The 19,430-nt window shown below is 42.8% G+C and overlaps 1 protein-coding gene across 2 annotated transcripts in view; it reads right to left on the bottom strand.

The window, feature by feature from the left end:
- The window catches only part of NCAM2 (neural cell adhesion molecule 2), a 525,500-nt gene that overhangs the window by 10,576 nt on the left and 495,494 nt on the right, over nucleotides 1-19,430 (bottom strand). For both annotated transcript variants that reach the window (XM_060234386.1, XM_060234385.1), the window contains exon 16: nucleotides 2,259-2,463. In XM_060234386.1, coding sequence (XP_060090369.1) covers nucleotides 2,259-2,463 — 205 coding nt within the window. The remainder of the gene's footprint in view (nucleotides 1-2,258; nucleotides 2,464-19,430) is intronic.

The raw sequence follows: 19,430 nt of genomic DNA on the forward strand, positions 1-19,430 counted from the left end.
GAATTACATTATATTAATTGCCAGTATTCTGCTTTGAAAATAATGGGGAAAAATTGAATTATAATTAATTTTGATTAAATACTTTTTCAACTAGGGTTGCCAGGTCTGTGTTGGAAAATACCTGGAGACTTTGAGGAAAGATCCAGGAGAGGGTGGGGGCCTCAGCAGGGTACAGTACCGCAGAGTCCACCCTTCAAAGCAGCTATTTTCTCCAGGGGGCTGATCTCTACCAGCTGGAGATCAGTTGTAAAAGCGGGAGGTCTCCAGGCTCCAGCTGGAGGCTGGCAACCCCATTTTCAACAGAATTGTCATTTTCTTTTTTTAACTCTCTTGAAAGTACACTTAAACTAGACATGCTGAGATGTTTGTTGTTGAATTACCATTTATTTTAATTCAACATTTAGTAATTTCAATATAAGATTTACAGTAATGAACTGAGAACTCCCAACAAAAATGTATCTTTATCTGGGGGGGGGGGCTGTTATTTGAGATAGAGGCACCAAATTTTTAGTATAGCATCTAGTGCCTCTCCCCAAAAACGATTGGACCAGGGGGTCCAATTCTATGAGCCCCAAAAGAAAGTGCCCCTATCCTTCATTATTTCCTATGGAAGGAAGGCATTTAAAAAGGTGATGTGATGGCCAGAACTCCCTTGGAGTTCAATTATGCTTGTCACACCCTTGCTCCTGGCTCTGCCCCAATGTCTCCTGGCTCCACCCACAAAGTCTTCTGGCTCCACCCCCAAAGTCCCCAGATATTTCTTGAATTGGACTTGGCAACCCTAACTCAACCCCATTTCCCAGTTTCATATGTCATTTCCCCTGAAATTTGCTGCATAAGACAGTCCTGCTACAATCTATTGGAAGGAAATTATATGGGCATATTGGCATTTACTTTGGAGTAAACAACCATGGAATCAGATTGTCTAGCTGTAATCCTTTCATGGTTAAATAAACCCCAAATAATGAAAGATAAGCAAAAAAAGTGGAGGAGTGGTTCGGCCAGAAATAATGACAAAAACACACACACACACATGCCCGAGAAGCCGCAACCACTCACAAACAGCCCACAAAAACTATAACCATTCCTTGCAACACATTCTTATTTAAAGTCCTCTTACTTAAGGTTTCTTATACATGTGAACAATCCTGTCATACAATTGAAATTAGACAGTCCTCCAGAGTGACAAGGTCCCAGTGTTTCTATGGTTCATTTCAGCAAAGTCTAGGTGGGTGCATCCGTCCAGAGAAAGTAGCAATAGTGTGCAGTCTTTTTAAATGAGCAAAATAGTTTTAGTTTCAGCTTATCCAGGCTTACATCAATTAAAGAGCAAAACAATTGCAGTGCCAGTAGATAATTGTAGCCGGGAACAATCGTGATGGTTGTTTGACTGGTGTGGTTAACTAGTGCAATAACTGTTGAAATATCCAGCTGAAGAAGGCCATTGATGCCAGAAACGCTCTTGGCACTGCAATTATTTTCATAGCCTGCCACTCTATATCTCTTTAGCCTGCCACTCATTCCAACTCACCCCCCAAGGTAACTTGAGTGTGAGCGTGCAGGCATGCACAGAGTGGGAAAGTAATTAGGCATGAATGAGTGGCAAGTCAGTGAATGTCAGACTTACACCTGGAATTTATTGCTTAACAAATGTGAAAGAAAGGAGGGTTTAGAAGGAGAGGTATGGCCGGAGTCAAATGACCTGGAAAAAAAAGTGCATACATGCTGTTATGGTCCAAATTCAAGGAGAAAAGGGAAATACTCCTCTGAAAAACCACTCTTGAAAATGGTGGACATACATTGGAGGGAAAGTGGGATGACAGTTGAATGCTTGAAAACAGTTGTAGAAGGAAAAGTAAAATGTGACAGGAGAGGGAGGTGAACACAGGAGTGTATGTAGAAACAATTTTTTGAATTGATGGAGATGAGATCAGAGGTAAAGCTGTATGCAGAAAGGGTCAGGACTGAGTATCAAGAGTAACAAAGACCTCAATGACTCATATGGATTTATGTCAAACGCTTGCATAAGTGCTACTTTGCTGATGGTTTTCAAAGTCTCAAACGAACCATTGAATCAGAACATGCAACACAAATATTCTGAATACAAAGAAGAAATTTTCTTTCAATAGCAATATTTACATTACATTTGATGCCCTGCATTCTTCCAGTTAAAGATGATACCTGAAGTATTTCCAATTTAATGCTTGCCTTTTTTGCTAACAAAAAATCACCCTGTAAGTATTTTCACTCATACTCACAGATATGCAGCCTTTCCCTCTTCCAGCTCTTTACTCTTTCCACTGGAGCCACTTTTCTTTCCACAGATCCTTCTGGAAATGCACATTAGTAATCCACATTGCCGTACAAAGAAGCAGCTGACATCAGTCACAACCAGGATTAATAAAAGAGCAGCTACGCCTAGCCCAATGACTGCACCAAGTCCAAGCCCATTAAAAAGTGTGTCTTGAAAACAAACAAAATGGAGAACTATAATTAATTAGTTGTTATTTTCAGTTCACAAGTATAAATATTTTGTTTATTTACAACATTTATTAGCTGCATTTCTACCTTATGGACTTCAAGGCATCTTATAATATGGGCAAAATGCATAAAACTAGAATACATAAAATATGTAAAAAACAAAATTTATGTGCCTAAAGACAAATAGTTATGTGGCTAAGGAAAAGGTTACCTGCATAATATAACTTAAAGACATTTCTAATGAATTTTATTTCTTGTAGAGTATGCATTTTTAACATTGGCTTCAAGAATCAGTGTTACAACTGAAAACAGATGCTAGTCCTATGACAATGACTGTTACAAAATTATTTAAGTTACTTAAGTGATGATCAGACATTATAGCTTAAAAGGTGTATTATTTCATAAATTTTTGATTGTCATAGCACAACATTCAGATAGATTTCGCACTCACCCTATGCCGCTCTGACATTTCTTATTTCAGCTTGGCATCCTTCCGATTTCCCACTATCTGCCCCGGGGCTTCAGCCTGCATCACTGTTTTCACACGGCAAAGAGAAACCACTGAAACACAGTTTCTCTATGCTCTGCAAAAACGGTGACACAGGCTGAAGCCCCAGGGCAGATAGTGGGAAATTGGAAGGATGCCATGCTGAAAAGAGGAACGTCAGAGTGCCGTAGGGTGAGTGGGAAATCGGTCTCAGTTTTTTAATGCTATAGTGAAGTTATTCATAAACACCTTTTTAAATTAGTACCACCAGAATTAGTACTTTTGAAAGTTAATTGTGCTGCGATTATGATCATTAGGAGAGCAGGCAGGGTTGCATCGGTGCTTAGTTCTTGTGGCCCTTTCTTAGATGCCGAGGGGTCAGTCAGCAATTTTTCTCCAGGCCAGTATGGCAAGAGATCCTGGAATTTTTTGCCATCTTCTGGGCAAGGAGCAGGGGTCACTGGGGATGTATGTGTATGTATGGGGGGGGGAGGTATTTGTGAATTTCCTGCATTGGGAAGTGGGTTGGACTATGATTCTATGATTTTAACCACTACATTAGTTCATGAACCAAATCAGTTTATGACCCTGATTTCTGTTTCCTGTTCTGAGCCATTTAAACCAAACAGCTGAACAGCAGGAAGCTGTTTTGCTTTCTGCTCTTCACAAACCATCACAAACTATCATAAACTCCTGTAAAATTCATGGAAGTTTGTGGCAGCTCTTCAGTTTACAAACACTGCATTGTGAACCATGAACTGGCCAATATTCCCAGTGAACTTTAGTTCATGAGCCTGTTTCTGCCCATCCCTGGTGTATGGCCAGATCAAAATTTCACTGAGATTTCTAATTTTTAAAATATAATTTACTCATACTAATATACAGTACTTGCACTACCTATCTGTGGTAAAAATTGCCTGTATAATAGCATTATCTGATATTTATATTACAGTAATCCCTTGTCATTTATAGTAGTTACATTACTGGGATCACCATGCATGATGAAATCTGCAAATATTGGAGACAGAGAGTCAGCTGTCTCCAAGGGCAAACTGGGAAGACAAAGCAGATCTGGAAAGGGCACCCCCCAATGAAAGGAGGGCCAGCCCAGATGAGTTGTTGTTGTTGTTATTATTTGGATTTAATGGATTGCCCCGTCCTGGCCAAAGCACAACAATAAAAGATAAACAAGTTACACAATAAAACATTCCAAATAAAATATTATGTCCCATACACTCTCCAGTGGTATCTTAACACTTTCTGCTGTTCCATCATGGTGAGGAGGTGGATAGCCCAGAGGGACAGAAGAGTGAGGTGCCAGTTTATTACAGTCACTGTCCTTACTCAAAAGCCTGGTGGAACATCTCGACTTTACAGACCCTGTGGAATTGCAAAATTGCAGGGCCCTGGAGTCAGAGGTTACACCAGATTGAGGCCAGGACCAAAAAAGTCCTGGCCCTTGTTGAGGACAGCTGGACCTCTTTAGGGCTGGGGATCACCAATAAGTTGGTACCAGCAGAGCGCAATGCTCTTCCAGGGACATAGCAGAAGAGGCAGTTCTGCAGATATATCAGTCCCAGACCATTCAAGGCCATGAAGATCAGAACCAAAACCTTGAAACAGACTCAGTACTCATGCATGGAACAGCTTGCCAACTGAGTCATGTAGCAGTGGTCATTATGCCTGCCTGCCTGTGTTGGATGAGTCAATGTTGCAAATGGGTGCAGGCAAGCAAGTTGCCTGTTCAGGCAAGGGGAATAGGCACCTTTCAATTCACTATGTGTGCATATGCCCACAGGTAAACATAGTTATGAGAAGCAGCCATTAGTACAGATGTAGGAAACGGGGCCAGCATGATTGTTAGTCCTTTCTCACACAAAGCATGTCTGACAGATCCAGCATGCCGGGATCTCTCATAGCATGCCTGACAGATGGCATTAGAAAATTTTCCTTCTTAAATGGTCAGCCTTATCTATGACCTAGATAGCCCAGAGTAGTCCAATCTCATCAGATCTCAGAAACTAAAAAGGGTCAGGCCTGGCTAGTATTTGGAGAGGAGACTTGCAAGAAATATAAGGATTGTGACATGGAGGCAGGCAATGGGAAACACCTCTGAATGTCTCTTGTCTTGAAAACCCTATTGGATTGCTATGTCATCTGTGACTTGACAGCAAAACAAAAACAAAAACAAAAAAGAGGGCAGTGTTGCTGCTAATACTCTGGTATGAGGAACTGACTTGGGCAATTGATAGTAACAATAACTCATAGGCACCCTCACTATTATTTGAGAGGCTGGTAAGTCCTTTGGTTTACTGAGGAGCTGAGGACAATTAAAAGACAAGAGAGATGAATAGAGTGATGACAGAGAAACACTTTGGATGGATATGACAAGGCATAGGTTAGATCTCATTTCAAAGCCTACTCCATGGTGGTAATGATGGCGAAGTAACAGTATTTCTCATTATGTCTGCACAGTGTAGACAGGTGGGCTGTTATGAATAGTCAGAGGCCTACTGGACTCTAAGGAGGTCTGCAATCATTTTTGCTACACACTTTTCATATAAAATTTCTCACACCTGTTCCAACTTGGACTGTGCATTAGCAGTGACATAACCGGTTGGTTTCAGGGTGTCAGTTTGTCGTTAGGGATAACTTTCAGCTTGTCTACTCTGATGAGATTATCAGAATTCTTGAAAGTTTGAGGTCTATCATCTGTTCGTACAATGCTAGCACTTCCTGTCTGCTTAAGTCAGTCAGGGAGGAGCTGACAGACAGGGTCTGGGAGATAGTAAATACTTTCCTGAGAGAGGTGGTGGTCTTCCCTGTCTTGATGGGCAGTGATGTATTCACTAATAAAGAAACCTACTTCAGACCCAGGATAGCTGATTAACTACCATCCAGACTCAAACATACAATTATTGAGTGGCAACTTTAGCTATTCCTGAATAAAGCAGATTGTTTGGATCCATTCAAATCTGGCTTCAGGCCTTGTCATGGGACTGAAATGGCCTTGGTCACCCTGATGGATGACCTGAGCTGGGAGATGGATGTGGGAGCACAGCCCTATTAGTTATTCTGAACATCTTGGTTGCTTTTGATACAATGAATAATGGTGTTTATTCTAGATTGTCTTTTGAGGTTAGAGTTGGGAGGTATTGTTCTATGGTTATTTTGGTTCTGTCTCAAAGACAGACCTCAGAGTGCGGGGTCACTTGGATGCTGATTCACCCCCTTGCCTTTAGCCTACAAGATCTCACAATGTTCTATCTTTCCTCCATCCTTTTCAACATCAATTTAAAGCCACTGGGAGAGGTCATATGGAGATTTGGGCTAACCAATATGTTGATGCTATCTTGCATTTTCAACATATCCCAGGGAGGCTATAGAGATTGCAAACAGGTGCCTGCACGCAGTTTTGAAATGGATGATGGCGTACAGACTAACACTTAATCCTGACAAAATAGAAGTGCTACTAGTGAGGGGAAAATTTGACCCAGAAAATTTAATATCTCCTGTTTTGGATGGGGCTGCTCTCCCCTAAAAGAGCAGGTGCATAGCTTCAGGGTGCTTTTGGACTCAGGCCTCCTGTCAGATAAACAGGTGGAAGTGGTGGCCAGGGTATCATTCACCATCATTGCCTGGGCAGGAAAGATCTTGCCACTGTGGTGCATGCCTGGTAACATCTAGAGTAGATTGCTGCAGTGAGTTCTATATGAGGCTGCCCTTGAAGACTGACCAGAAATTAGTTGGTACAGAATGCTGCAGCCAAAATCTTGACTGGAGTGAGCCAAAGGCAATCTATCTGCACTGGATCCCAATTTGCTTCCAGGCTCAATTCAAGGTTCCAGTATTGACCTTCAGAACCTTATAGCCAGCACAACTTAAGGATTGCCTCCTCCTATATGAACCTACTCATCTACTTCATTCATCTTTGGAGGTCCAGCTTTGGGTGTCCCCACTATCTGATGATAGAACGCAGCTTTCTCAGTTGTTACATAAACACTTGGGAACAACTTCTGCAGGGAGATCTGTCTCCTTCTATTGTTTGTCTTCTGCCAGAGGTGAAAACTCTTTTGTTTTGTTTGGCATATTTGCAGTAACTGTTATTTGCCCTCCTCCTTAGTTTTGGTGTCATTTGTGTTTACACACATGCACATTTATTTTAAATACTGTTTTAACATTGAAATAGAGACCCTATTTGGGTAGAAAGGTAGCAGAGAAAAGTTTCAAATAATAAATAAATAAATCAGGTGATATGGCTAATCCTGAGTGATGTGGCTAGTTCTGTGTGCTCATAAGTAGCCATATCACTCAGGACTAGCAATATCACCTGATGGGCTGAGGATCACCAGTAACTGAAATTGTGTGTAGCAAATCTACGAATGACCAGGTTCTTCTCTAAAATAACCACTCACACTGAAAATTGCACTACTAATCTGGCAATCCATCTTTGCCATCATATCTGTACTTCCCCCATGCAATTATATTACATATGGTTACTACTACTACTACTATTGCCTGGTTCATAGAGAGAGGAAGGGAAAATAGGCTTATCAAGCATGAAAAGAATTTACAGCTAGTAGAACAGGAACTAAGCCTTGAGTTTATCTTTCACAAATATCAGTTTTACTCCCATATTCAGTCACGTCTCTTATCCCTTTACCACACTGCAAAAACAGGGCATTTCTTTGTTTCCTAGGTAAAAATTCTGGTCCTTTCTCACCTTGTTTAATTTTTTTTCCTCTGTGATCTTCTATTACTGTGATTCACTTTTATCCAGATCTCCACTGCCCAAACATCATTATTCTGATGATGTGAGGTGATACAAAGTCATGGAAGTTCTGCCTTTTGTTTGATTCATGTTGGTTTATTTATGTAAGCAAGGCACCACTTGATTGATGCTTGCTTCCAAATAAATAATAGTTTATTTGAAATATTTCTCTTCTACCTTTCCACCCAAATAGGGTCTCCATTTCAATGTTAAAACAGCATTTAAAATAAGTGTGTGTGTGTGTGTGTGTAAACAAAAATGACACCAAAACCAGGGAGGAGGGCAAATAACAGTACTGGTACTGTTCTCAAGTGGTGCAATCACTTTTGTATCTCTCAACAGGTCTTTGGCATTATTTAGGACCAAGTCCAGGATCACCTCTACCCTGGTAGGTTCTGTGACCATCTGCTTGATAGAAAGTCATTGAGAGTGTCTAGAAACTCAATCTCTTTCTCCCGACTTGAACTTGAATTAATGTGTGAGTAGTTAAAATCACCTATTGCATTATATTTAATTCTTCTGTCATTTTATAATCATCCTCTATCTTTTGATCCGATGGGAGATAAACTCCCAGAGTTAAGCTTCCTTTTGAGCCCACCATTTCAACCCATAGCATTTCCAGAAGTGAATTTAATTATCCGATCTTCTCAATCTTACTGAGAAGACTGACATACTGACAGAGCCACCCCAACTCCAACTCCAACCCTCCCCCTTCCCCCATCCTTCCAATATAGTTTATATCCAGGAATTACCGTGTCCAATTGATTTTCCTCATTCCACCAAGTTTTTGAAATGCCCACAGTATCTATGTTTCCCACCAACACTAAGCATTCCAACTCCCTGATTTTACCTCAGACACTTCTAGCATTTGTATATAAACATCTATAATTTCCCAGGCATGTTAGGCCTGCAGCCTTCCTCCTGCTGCTTCAAGGCCTTGCCAGACAGTCCATATTGTTTGTCACTGTCTCAGTGGACAACTCTAATCCATTGCCATGTAGAAAAGTAACAGCTAACCCTTCATCTCTTTGATATAAGCCATCCAGAACCAGAGACATTTCATCTCCTGTTGGTTTCCCCCAAAATTCAGTTTAAAAACTGCTCTGCCACCTTTTTGATTTTAAGTGCTAGCAGCCTGGTTCCTTCTTGGGACAAGTGGAGACCATCTCTTTTGTACAGCTCCCACTTGTTCCAAAAAGCATCCTAGTGCCTAACAAACTTGAACCCTTCCTCCCTACACCATCATCTCATCCATGCATTGAGACTCCTAATTTGTGCCTGTATCTCCGGCCCTGCATGTGGAACAGGTAGCACTTCTGAGAAGGCTACCTTGGAGGTCCTGGCCTTGAGTGTCCTGCCTAGCAGTCTAAATTTTTCATCCAGGACCTCACAACTACAATTTCCCACATTGCTGGTGCTGACATGTACCACCACGACCACTGGCTCCTCCTCAGAACTGTCTATCAGCCTATCTACAACATATATAATGTCCACTACCTTCATACCAGGCAGGCAAGTCACCATACGGTCAGTTTGAGGTTTTGCCACCCAGCTGTCTACTTGTCTAAGGATCTAATCACAAACTACCAAGAGACCCTCCCCTCCCTGCCCAGAGATGGTTCCTTGGTGCGAAAGGATACCCGTTCACCAACTGAAGAAGAGGTCCTTCTAAGGACACATTCTCCTTATCCTCAGCATGGTGCCCTGTTCCCTCTTGACCCTCATGCTTCCTGGCAGCAGTGGGACTACTATGTTTGGAGTGGGACACATCTAAGAAGTCCCTGAGAGTCTTCTCCAAGTGCCTGACAGTCTCTGCTTCTCCAGCTCAGCCACCTCAGCTTCAAGGTTGCAAACTCAGTCCCTGAGAACCAGGAGCTCCTTGCACTGAGCACACACCCAAGACTTCTGTCCAGTGGGCAGATAGTCATAATTTTGACACACAGTGCAAAACACTGGATAGTCCCCAACCCCCTGCTGGCATTCTACCTTCATAATTGCATTTTTTTTTTAAAATTAAAATATAATCCACCTTTTAATACACTTCGTATTTATGTGGCTCTCCTTGTGGAAAGTCTACTTATCTAATTGGGTACAGAAGGAGATTAGGGCCTTGGCTTCCTCACCGTGGATTTCTGGTTCTTCCTAGGTTTCTTTCAGAGACCCTTGGCTAAGTGCCATAGGCCAAGAGCCCTTTGGCTCATGCCTCTGGTAAGATGCAGCCTGACAAATTCAAAGAGGGTGGAGCCAGCAGTCAGCCCCAAGCAACAGAGACACCTCCAATCAGCAACAATCACCTGACACAATCTGCTACACCCCAGTCAAAACAGAAAAACAGAAAAACTAGTTTATCACACCCCAGCAATAATCCCCCCTGACTCTCTTCTTTCACACAGTAGTCTCAGCTAATTTTCCCCAGCAGCTAAAAAAGGCAAACACTCATACCTTCAGCAGCTCCCTTTCCTGCTCTCTCTCAGAGCCCAAATTACATAATAATGTTATTGAGTTCAACATTTGTATAAATAGGGAGTTGTCCAAAAAGACCAACACAATCACTTTTAACTATAAAAGGGGTAACTTCTCTGAGATGAAGAGGAACCTGAAAGGTAAAAAAGGTCAAACCCCTTGGGGAAGCCTGGAAGCTTTAAAACTACAATTCTAGAAGCTCAGGATAAATACATACCGCAGGTAAGGAAAGGCACAAATAGGTATAGAGAAAGGCCTGCATGGAAACTGTAAAAGGTAAGAAGGATTCCTTTAAGTGGTGGAAAGCTAGTCCAAGTGAGGTTAATAAAAGGGAACACATGCTGTGGCAAATAAAATGCAAGTCTGTGACCAGGCAAGCAAAATGGGTCTATGAGGGGCATATTGCAAAACAACCCAAAAACATAAAGACCAACAATAAAAATTTCTTCAAATACATTAGAAACAGGAAACCAGCTAGGGAGGCGGTGGGAAGCTCGGATGACCAAGGGGGAAAAAGGATTACTGATGAATGACAGGAAAATGGCTGAGAATCTGAATGCATTTTTTGCCTTCGTCTTCACTGTGGAAGATGAGAAGTGCTTGCTCACTCCAGAACTGCTGATTTTGGGATGGGTGTTGAAAGACCTGAGTCAGATTGAGGCGATGAGAGAGAAGGTCCTACAAGTGACAGACAATTTAAAAATTTATAAATCACCCGGCCCAGATGGCATACATCCAAGAGTTCTGAAAGAACTGAAAGGTGAACTTGTGTATCTCCTTACAAAAATATGTATTTTTTCATTAAATCTGCCTCCATTCCTGAGGACTGGAAGGTAACTACTGTCATCCCCAACTTTTAAAAGGGTTCCAAAGGATATCCAGGAAATTACAGGCCAGCCAGTCTGATGTCAATACGAGTAAGTTGGTGGAAACTATTATTAAAGAGAGACGTAGTAGGCACACTGATGAACAAAAGCTATTGAGGAAGACTCAGATTGGGTTCTGAAAGGGAAGATCTTGTCTTACTAACTTGTTTGAGGGGGTGAACAAACAGGTGGACAAGGGAAACCCAATAGATGCTGCTTACCTTGACTTACAGAAAGCTTTTATAAAGTTCTTCATCAAAGGCTCCTAAGAAAGCTCAATAGTCATGCGGTAAAAGGACAAGTCCTTTTGTGGATCAAAAACTGGCTAATTAATAGAAAACAGAGAGTGAGTATAAATGGGCAATTTTCACAGTGGAGGGTGGTAAGCAGTGGAGTGCTGCAGGGCTCAGTACTGGGTCTGATGCTTTTTAGCTTGTTCATTAATGATTTGGAGTTGGGAGTGAGCAGTGAAGTGGCCAAGTTTGCGGATGACACTAAATTGTTCAGGGTGGTGAGAACCAGAGAGGATTGTGAGGAACTCCAAAGGGATCAGTTGAGGCTGGGTGAGTGGGCGTCAACGTGGCAGATGCGGTTCAATGTGGCCAAGTGCAAAGTAATGCACATTGGGGCTAAGAATCCCAGCTACAAATACAAGTTGATGGGGTGTGAACTGGCAGAGACTGATCAAGAGAGAGATCTTGGGGTCATGATAGATAACTCACTGAAAGTGTCAAGACAGTGTGCGTTTGCAATAAAAAAGGCCAATGCCATGCTGGGAATTATTAGGAAGGGAATTGAAAACAAATCAGCCAGTATCATAATGCCCCTGTATAAATCGATGGTGCGGTCTCATTTGGAGTACTGTGTGCAGTTCTGGTCGCCGCACCTCAAAAAGGATATTATAGCTTTAGAGAAGGTGCAGAGAAGGGCAACTAGAATGATTAAAGGGCTGGAGCACTTTCCCTATGAAGAAAGGTTGAAACGCTTGGGACTCTTTAGCTTGGAGAAACGTCGACTGCGGGGTGACATGATAGAGGTTTACAAGATAATGCATGGAATGGAGAAAGTAGAGAAAGAAGTACTTTTCTCCCTTTCTCACAATACAAGAACTCGTGGGCATTCAATGAAATTGCTGAGCAGACAGGTTAAAACGGATAAAAGGAAGTACTTCTTCACCCAAAGGGTGATTAACATGTGGAATTCACTGCCACAGGAGGTGGTGGCGGCCACAAGTATAGCCACCTTCAAGAGGGGTTTAGATAAAAATATGGAGCACAGGTCCATCAGTGGCTATTAGCCACAGTGTATGTGTGTATATAACATTTTTTGCCACTGTGTGACACAGAGTGTTGGACTTGATGGGCCGTTGGCCTGATCCAACATGGCTTCTCTTATGTTCTTATGGAGTTGGGAGTAAGCAGCGAAGAGGCTAACTCTGCAGATGACACTAAATTGCTCAGGGTAGTGAGTACTAGGGAGGATTGTGAGGCACTCCAAAGGGATCTGCAGAGACTGGGTTAGTGGGCGTCAATGTGACAAATGAGATTCAACATGACCAAATGCAAAATAATGCACATTGGGGCAAAAATCCTCACTATAAATTCACGTTGATGGGGTCTGAATTGGTGGAGATTGACCAAGAGAGAGCTCTTGGAGTCATGGCTGATAACTCACTGAAAATGTTGAGACAGTGTGCAACTGCAATAAAAAAGGATGGGGATTATTAGGAAGGGAATTGAAAACAAATCAGCCAGTATCATAATAAAGGTAAACGTAAAGGTAGACCCCTGTGGAAACAGCAAGTTGTTACCGGACCATTGGGTGACATCACATAATGACGTTTTCTTGGCAGACTTTTTATGGGGCAGTTTTCTATTGCCTTCCCTTGTCATCTATACTTTACCCCCAGGAAAATGGGTACTCATTTTACTGACCTTGGAAAGACGGAAGGCTGAGTCAACCTTGAGCCAGCTACATGAACCCAGCTTCCACTGGGATTGAACTCAGGTCGTGAGCAGAGCTTGGACTGCATCTTACCACTCTGCACCACGGGCCCCTGTATAAATCAATGGTGCAGCCTCATTTGGAATACTGTGTACAATTCTGGTCACCACACCTCAAAAGAGATATAGCATTGGAAAAAGTGCAGAAAACGGCAATTAGAATGATTAAAGGGCTGGAACACTTTCCCTATAAAGAAAGTTAAAGCACTTGGGGCTCCTTAGCTTGGAGTAATGATGACTGAGAGGTGACATGATAGAGGTTTACAAGATTGTGCATGGGGTAGAGAAAGAAGTACTTTTCTCACTTTCTCACAATACAAGAACTTGTGGGCACTCAATGAAATTGCTGAGCAGTCAGGTTAGACCAGATAAAGGAAGTACTTGTTCACTAAACGAATGATTAACACATGGAATTCATTGCCACAGGACGTGGCGGCAGGTACAAGTATAGACATTTTCAAGAGGGGATTGGATAAACTTATGGAGCAGAGGTCCATCAGTGGCTATTAGCCACAAGGTATAGATGGAACTCTGGGGCAAGTGATGCTCTGTATGCTTGGTGCTTTTTTTGGGGGGGGGGGAACTACAGTGGGAGGGTTTCTAGTCTCCTGGCCCTAAGGCAGACCTTGTGATGGCACCTGGTTTTTTGGCCACTGTGTGACACAGAGTGTTGGACTGGATGGACCATTGGCCTGATCCAACATGTTTTTTTCTTACACCCATATGGTACTAGGTGTAAAATATAAAGTATGTGTGTCATCTCTTTGGGTGTGATCAGATGAGAGTTTTGCCCCGTCATAGCCACCGTCCCATCTAGATTTTACAGGCATGTTCGCATGTGCACATCTGCCCCCTGAGCCACATGTGTCCCTACCTCATTTTATGATGGCTGAACACAATGTTAAATAGCTGGGTACTTCCCAGAAGCAAATTGCTGAAACTCTTCCTTGGTACATTTCTGACCCACCTGAAAGGCTGGGTTACTCCGTGAATATGCCACACCTGTAGCTGATTGCTGCAGTGGACCTCTTTCTTTGGCAGCTTTTTTTAAAGTCAAGAGACCACTGCAGCAAATTCCTATGATCCCACCTTTTGACTTTACAGCATATGATTGCTTGAAAAAGTCTAGCTATTTAGATGCTATGTAAAATATTTGTTTTGAGGAAGTTCAAACTAATCAGAAATGAAGCATTCTTTTTTGAGCAGTGATAAATTTGATCTATTTTACAGAACATGGGGTAAGATTTTTTTTAACCATACAGACATGTGCTTGCAATACAGAATAACTTTATTTTTGGGAGGGTGAGATTCTGAATGAGAAACCCATATGATAGGATTATTCTTAGGACTTTCTTCACAAACCATTTTCATATTTTAATTTGCTCCAATCTCAACTTGCTTTTCTCCCTGTAGAATTCCAGATGTATGTTTTTATGTAATATAACAGCCTATTATGCTTTATCTATGGAACCAAATGCATGTCACCCCATTCAAATTATTCATCTTCATACAACTCTTACAGAAGCAGAATATTTTGAAATCTGTGTTCATTATACCATGGTTTTTATTAATTGTACTCTTTTAGTAATAAAACCCATGGCGTGGTGGCAAATCACAACTCCATCATTCGTGGGGTATCTGCTATTGGCTAATGAAGCGCCTATGCTCCCATTGAACCGCCATTGCTCCCATCTGCTATTGGCTAATGAACCACTCTATGCTCCCATTGGCTGACTTCCCTGCTCCCATCTATTGCAGGTCCAGGATTGGCCTCCCATTGGCTGACTCCACTGCCACCACTGACAACAGACTTCTGGCACTTTATCAATCGCCTACACAGACAACGACCCACACAGGCAACCATCAAAATAGCCATGGAGCCTGGCACCACCAGGCATTTCCTCAGAGGGCATGGCTGTTTCACTTTTACTATATTTCCTAACTCTTTCTTGCCACTACCTCTCTCCCTCCTCTCCTCAGCTTCATGCCACGATGGTTGCCTGAGGAGACAGGTAAGCCTCACAGGGTTGTTGTTCAGATCAAAGGGGAGAAGAGGAATGAGAATGATATAAACTGATTTGCCCCTCCCACTGTGAAGGCAGACTGTCCTTTTCCTATGTAGAGGCTGCAGGCTTGCAAACTGCAGGTTATGGAATTCCTGGAGATTTAAGAGGTGGGCCTAGAGAGGATGGGGTTTGAGGCAGGGTAGGATCTCAGACAGATATAATGCAATTTCCTCCTGGGGAACCACTGTTGCCCATCTCCAGTTGAGGGCTGGAGATCACTCAGAGTTACAACTGCTTTCCAGATGGCAGAGATCAGTTCCCCTTGAGGTGTGTGTGTGGGGAGTGAATGCCTATACTTGGGTGGGTCGGAAGACAGCAAGGGTGGGGGAGCAATCACTCAGAGTCTCCTTCTGGAGCCAGTTATATTTTTCTTCACAACAGGCGTTACTCCTAGTTTATGTATAAAAATATATACATATACTTTTATTAACTGTATCCATATACATATAATTAATTTATCCATATAATCAGCTCTACTGTGGGCCATCTGGGAGTTGGAGCTCTGGGGCCTCACCCTCAGTTAATCTACTGGCTCTCCTTCCCACCCTCGCTTGCAATACATTTGCTACGTGTTTGCATTCAGTTTAGTTGATTGGTTGATTCTTTGCATTTTCATCACAGCTTTGGGGAGTTTGAGCATTTGTATGGATACATTTGGAGGAAGGCTGTGCCTGTGTACCCACCTCTCCCTTAAGGGGTTTTGGGGGTGGAGTCACACCACAGCATACCCAGCTCAGAGGCTATTGGCTGGGTCTTACCACCTGGTGGTCAGAAAACCACACAGAAGCTTGCACTCAAGTGGTATCCTGTGGTTTGCCACTCAGGTGGGCTGGGGGGGAGAATGGAGTAATATCAGATGGCAGGCAAGTCACCTGATGTTGGATCCATCCCCATGCTGCTCCAATGCTCCTCCTGCTGTATTCAATAAAAGCTGTGGCCTATTTTTCCCCAGGTTCATCCTTTTGGTGTTTTTCCTCCTTGACCTCATGTCCTTCCTTGTCTCCTGGGACCATAATATCACATTCAGAGATTCTAGGAGGAAAAAAGAATTTCTCTCCAACAGAGACCCAAAGCAGCCTACACCATTCTCTACATTTTGTCCTACAAAAACACTGTGAGATAGATTAGGTTTAGAGAGATTGGCTGGACTAAGGTCACTCAGTAGGTATTTGAACCTGGTCAGATTCTAGTCTGACACATGAACAACTATATTACATTGTTCTCTGCTTTCCCTCATTTCTCCTTCTGGCAGCCTCTTCCTGGGAAAAAAGGGCCAAACTCATGTGATAGTAATTTTGCAAAACTCATGTGAAATCAGTCAATCATGTGCATTGTGTGGTGGACACTGCTGGGCCCAGCCAAGTCATACAAGTTGCACAGAGACTGCAGATGAGCCTAGCCATTCTGTGTAACATCAAGTCATCTGGTAGCTACTGCCACACTTTGGTGAATCACATAAATATGTGTGGCTGCAAATTATCTGGTGGCTGTTTTTGTTCTTGACCTGAGGAATCCTCTTTCAGTGCAAGAGGGAGATAAGAGGTGCACTAGGAGGCCAAAAAAAACCCTGAAAAGAATCCGCTCCCTGCCTTTTATTGACAGAACCCAAGGACTGAAGAATGACAATACCTTGTGGTTGACTTCTGCCCTTCCCCAAAATGGCCCCCAAGACAAGATCTCAAAGGGCATGAATTTCTTAAAGGTATAGATGCTAGATCTGTTATTTTTTTGGGGGGGAGGGGAGGCTATTTCAATCTTGCCCTGTAACCTAGAATTTTCCCCTTGTTTGTGTAAGGACCTGTTTAGTCTGTTAATTACTCCAATCTCTTGATTTAATTATCCAGAGATGGAGCCACACACACACACAAAACTGTACACAAGTGGGGGGACCCTCAATGATTTGCAGAGGGCATCTCATTTTTGTCTCCTATTTCCTGATTTCCTTTCCTGAAAGCCCCTATAGCTTCTCCCCTTCTCCCACTTCTTTCTCTGCTAAGCACCTCTCTGTCTTCAGTTCCCTCCTTCCTTCCCACTGGCAGCCTCTACCCAGGAAAAATCTGGTTCAGTTGCTTGGTGTGACTGTTCAGATTGGGCTGAGTTGCATGGTAGGGAATCTGCAAGGACATGCAAGGAATATCTCACTTCTATATTCCTCTTCCCACATGGCAGAATAGGGATTTGAACTTGGGTCCAAGATCCTAGTCTGGCATTCAAACACAGGCACATAGCTACAGTTAGGCCCGGGGAGGGGGCAGACCACTCAATTCAAACCCCTCTTCCATCTGTACAGCCCCTCCATTGGAGGGCCTTCAATCTGCCCCTTTGCTCACCACCACTTGCCAGTGTTCAAAATAAGTGAAGCATTGCTACTGTAGCATTGCTGCCAGTCTCTTCTCTGTCATGTCGATCAAAACAAGCAGCCGCTGCTCCATTCAAGCAGCACTTTCTTCCTGGCTTGCATGCTGGACGTGCTCCAATCGAGTCCCTGTGGCTGCAGTGGTGACTGGCCCTCCCCAGAGTTCATGCCTCAGGGATGGGGTTTACTCCTGGGATCACTTTGCCATGCTGGCACAGAAGAGCTCCAGGAAAGAGAGAGACCCTCCAAGCACTGGGGTGCCTAGGGAGGAAGCCTTCCTTGGAACAGAAACAAGCCCCTGTTAGCTGGCTCCTCAGTGGCCAGAGGCAGTGGAGGTTTTGGAATCCAAAGGGGGAGGCAGTTCCTTCTGGGAGGGTGGGAAGGAGGCTTCGCTTTTGCCTGGCCAGAAAGACCAACATGGAGGGACTTCAGATCAGCATCAGGGAGGGGGGGGGAGAATCCTATTTGCAGCCTGATCCCCCTGGAAGGTTTACTGAGTTAGACAAATGAGAGGGAGGGGGGGCTGTTGCTTTACTTGAAAAGCAGAGAAAGTGTTTAGGGCCAAACTGAGTGGCCCCCTCAACAACAACAACAAAATGTTGCTGTGGGCTCTGCCAAACATGAAATTCTGGCTACACTACCGCAAACTGGCTTTTGAGGTGTGGGTGTTGTTGAAAAGGAGTACACAACTGGGCCTGGGTAAGTAAACCTTGTCAGGTGACAGAAAGTAGTATGGTGGCTCCTGGTTGACTTGGCCTAATTAACTCCTTCCTCAAAGGCCAAAACAGCTCTGGAAAGGGCCCTGCCCTCTCCTCTGTCTTTTAATGACAAAACCCAAATTTTGAGGGCTGACAATGCTGTTGTAATTGCCTAGCAATAGCCACAACAAGCCACTGAGTCAGCATTTGTTTCTTAAGGCTACAGGTGCTGCTTCTCTTATGGAGGGTTAAACCCTCATTTCTTTTCTTTTTTTTCTTTCAGAATTTATTGTGAAATTTCTCAGGTTTTTAGGAAGATCTGTTTGGATGTTCACGGCCTCAATCTCCAGATTTAAGTCTCTATAGATAGGGTTAGGCAGATTTATATATAGAAGAAGAGGAGGAGAAGGTTTTTATACTCTGCTTTTCTCTACCTTAAGGAGTCTCAAAGCAATTTACAATCCCTCCCTCCAACAATCCTCACCCCTTTTCCTCCCCCCAACAGTGGGAATGAGAGAGTTCTGAGAGAACTGTGATTGGCCCAAGGTCACCCTGCAAGCTTCATACAGTGGAGTGGGGAATCAAACTCAGTTCTCCAGATTACAGTCTGTCTCTCTTAACCACTACACCATGCTGGCAAGCTGGCACCACAGTATATCAAGGTTTATCCTGCCTACTCTGACTTGCAGTAGCTCTCCAGGATATTAGGAAGAGGACTTTTACATTGTCTTTTACTTCATCATTTTCACTGGAGATGATGGGGATTGAAACTTGGACTTTCTCCATACAAAGGTTTTGCTGAACCACTGAGCCATGGCCCCTCTCCATTAAAGCAAGGCATTAATTATACAAATATTGAATCCTAAAAAAACCCATATTTTATTTGATGAAATTGTTGATTCTCTGTTTAATGAATGCTTACATCACATTTTAATTCAGATTTATCTTAGGTGAACTGGCTTAAGCATGTCTATTGAAAGCTTATGTAACACTTTTATTGCAAGTTAAAATGCTGGGCTGAAGCAAAATGCACCGGTTATGGCTCTTTGAGTTTTGATTGTCACTTGTCAGATCCATACTATTTTTATCTTTATATACTTTAAAATATGAATAACTCATCATAGAATGCCTTATCTACATCACATTAATGAAAGAAGTGCTTGCCATTGCTATACCAGATTACAAAAATCACTTTCTGTTCTCCATTGAGAGTTCTTCAAATAACATCAACACTAGTCA

This window comes from Heteronotia binoei, chromosome 3, assembly GCF_032191835.1.
Source record: "Heteronotia binoei isolate CCM8104 ecotype False Entrance Well chromosome 3, APGP_CSIRO_Hbin_v1, whole genome shotgun sequence".
NCBI classification, from domain to species: Eukaryota; Metazoa; Chordata; class Lepidosauria; order Squamata; family Gekkonidae; genus Heteronotia; species Heteronotia binoei.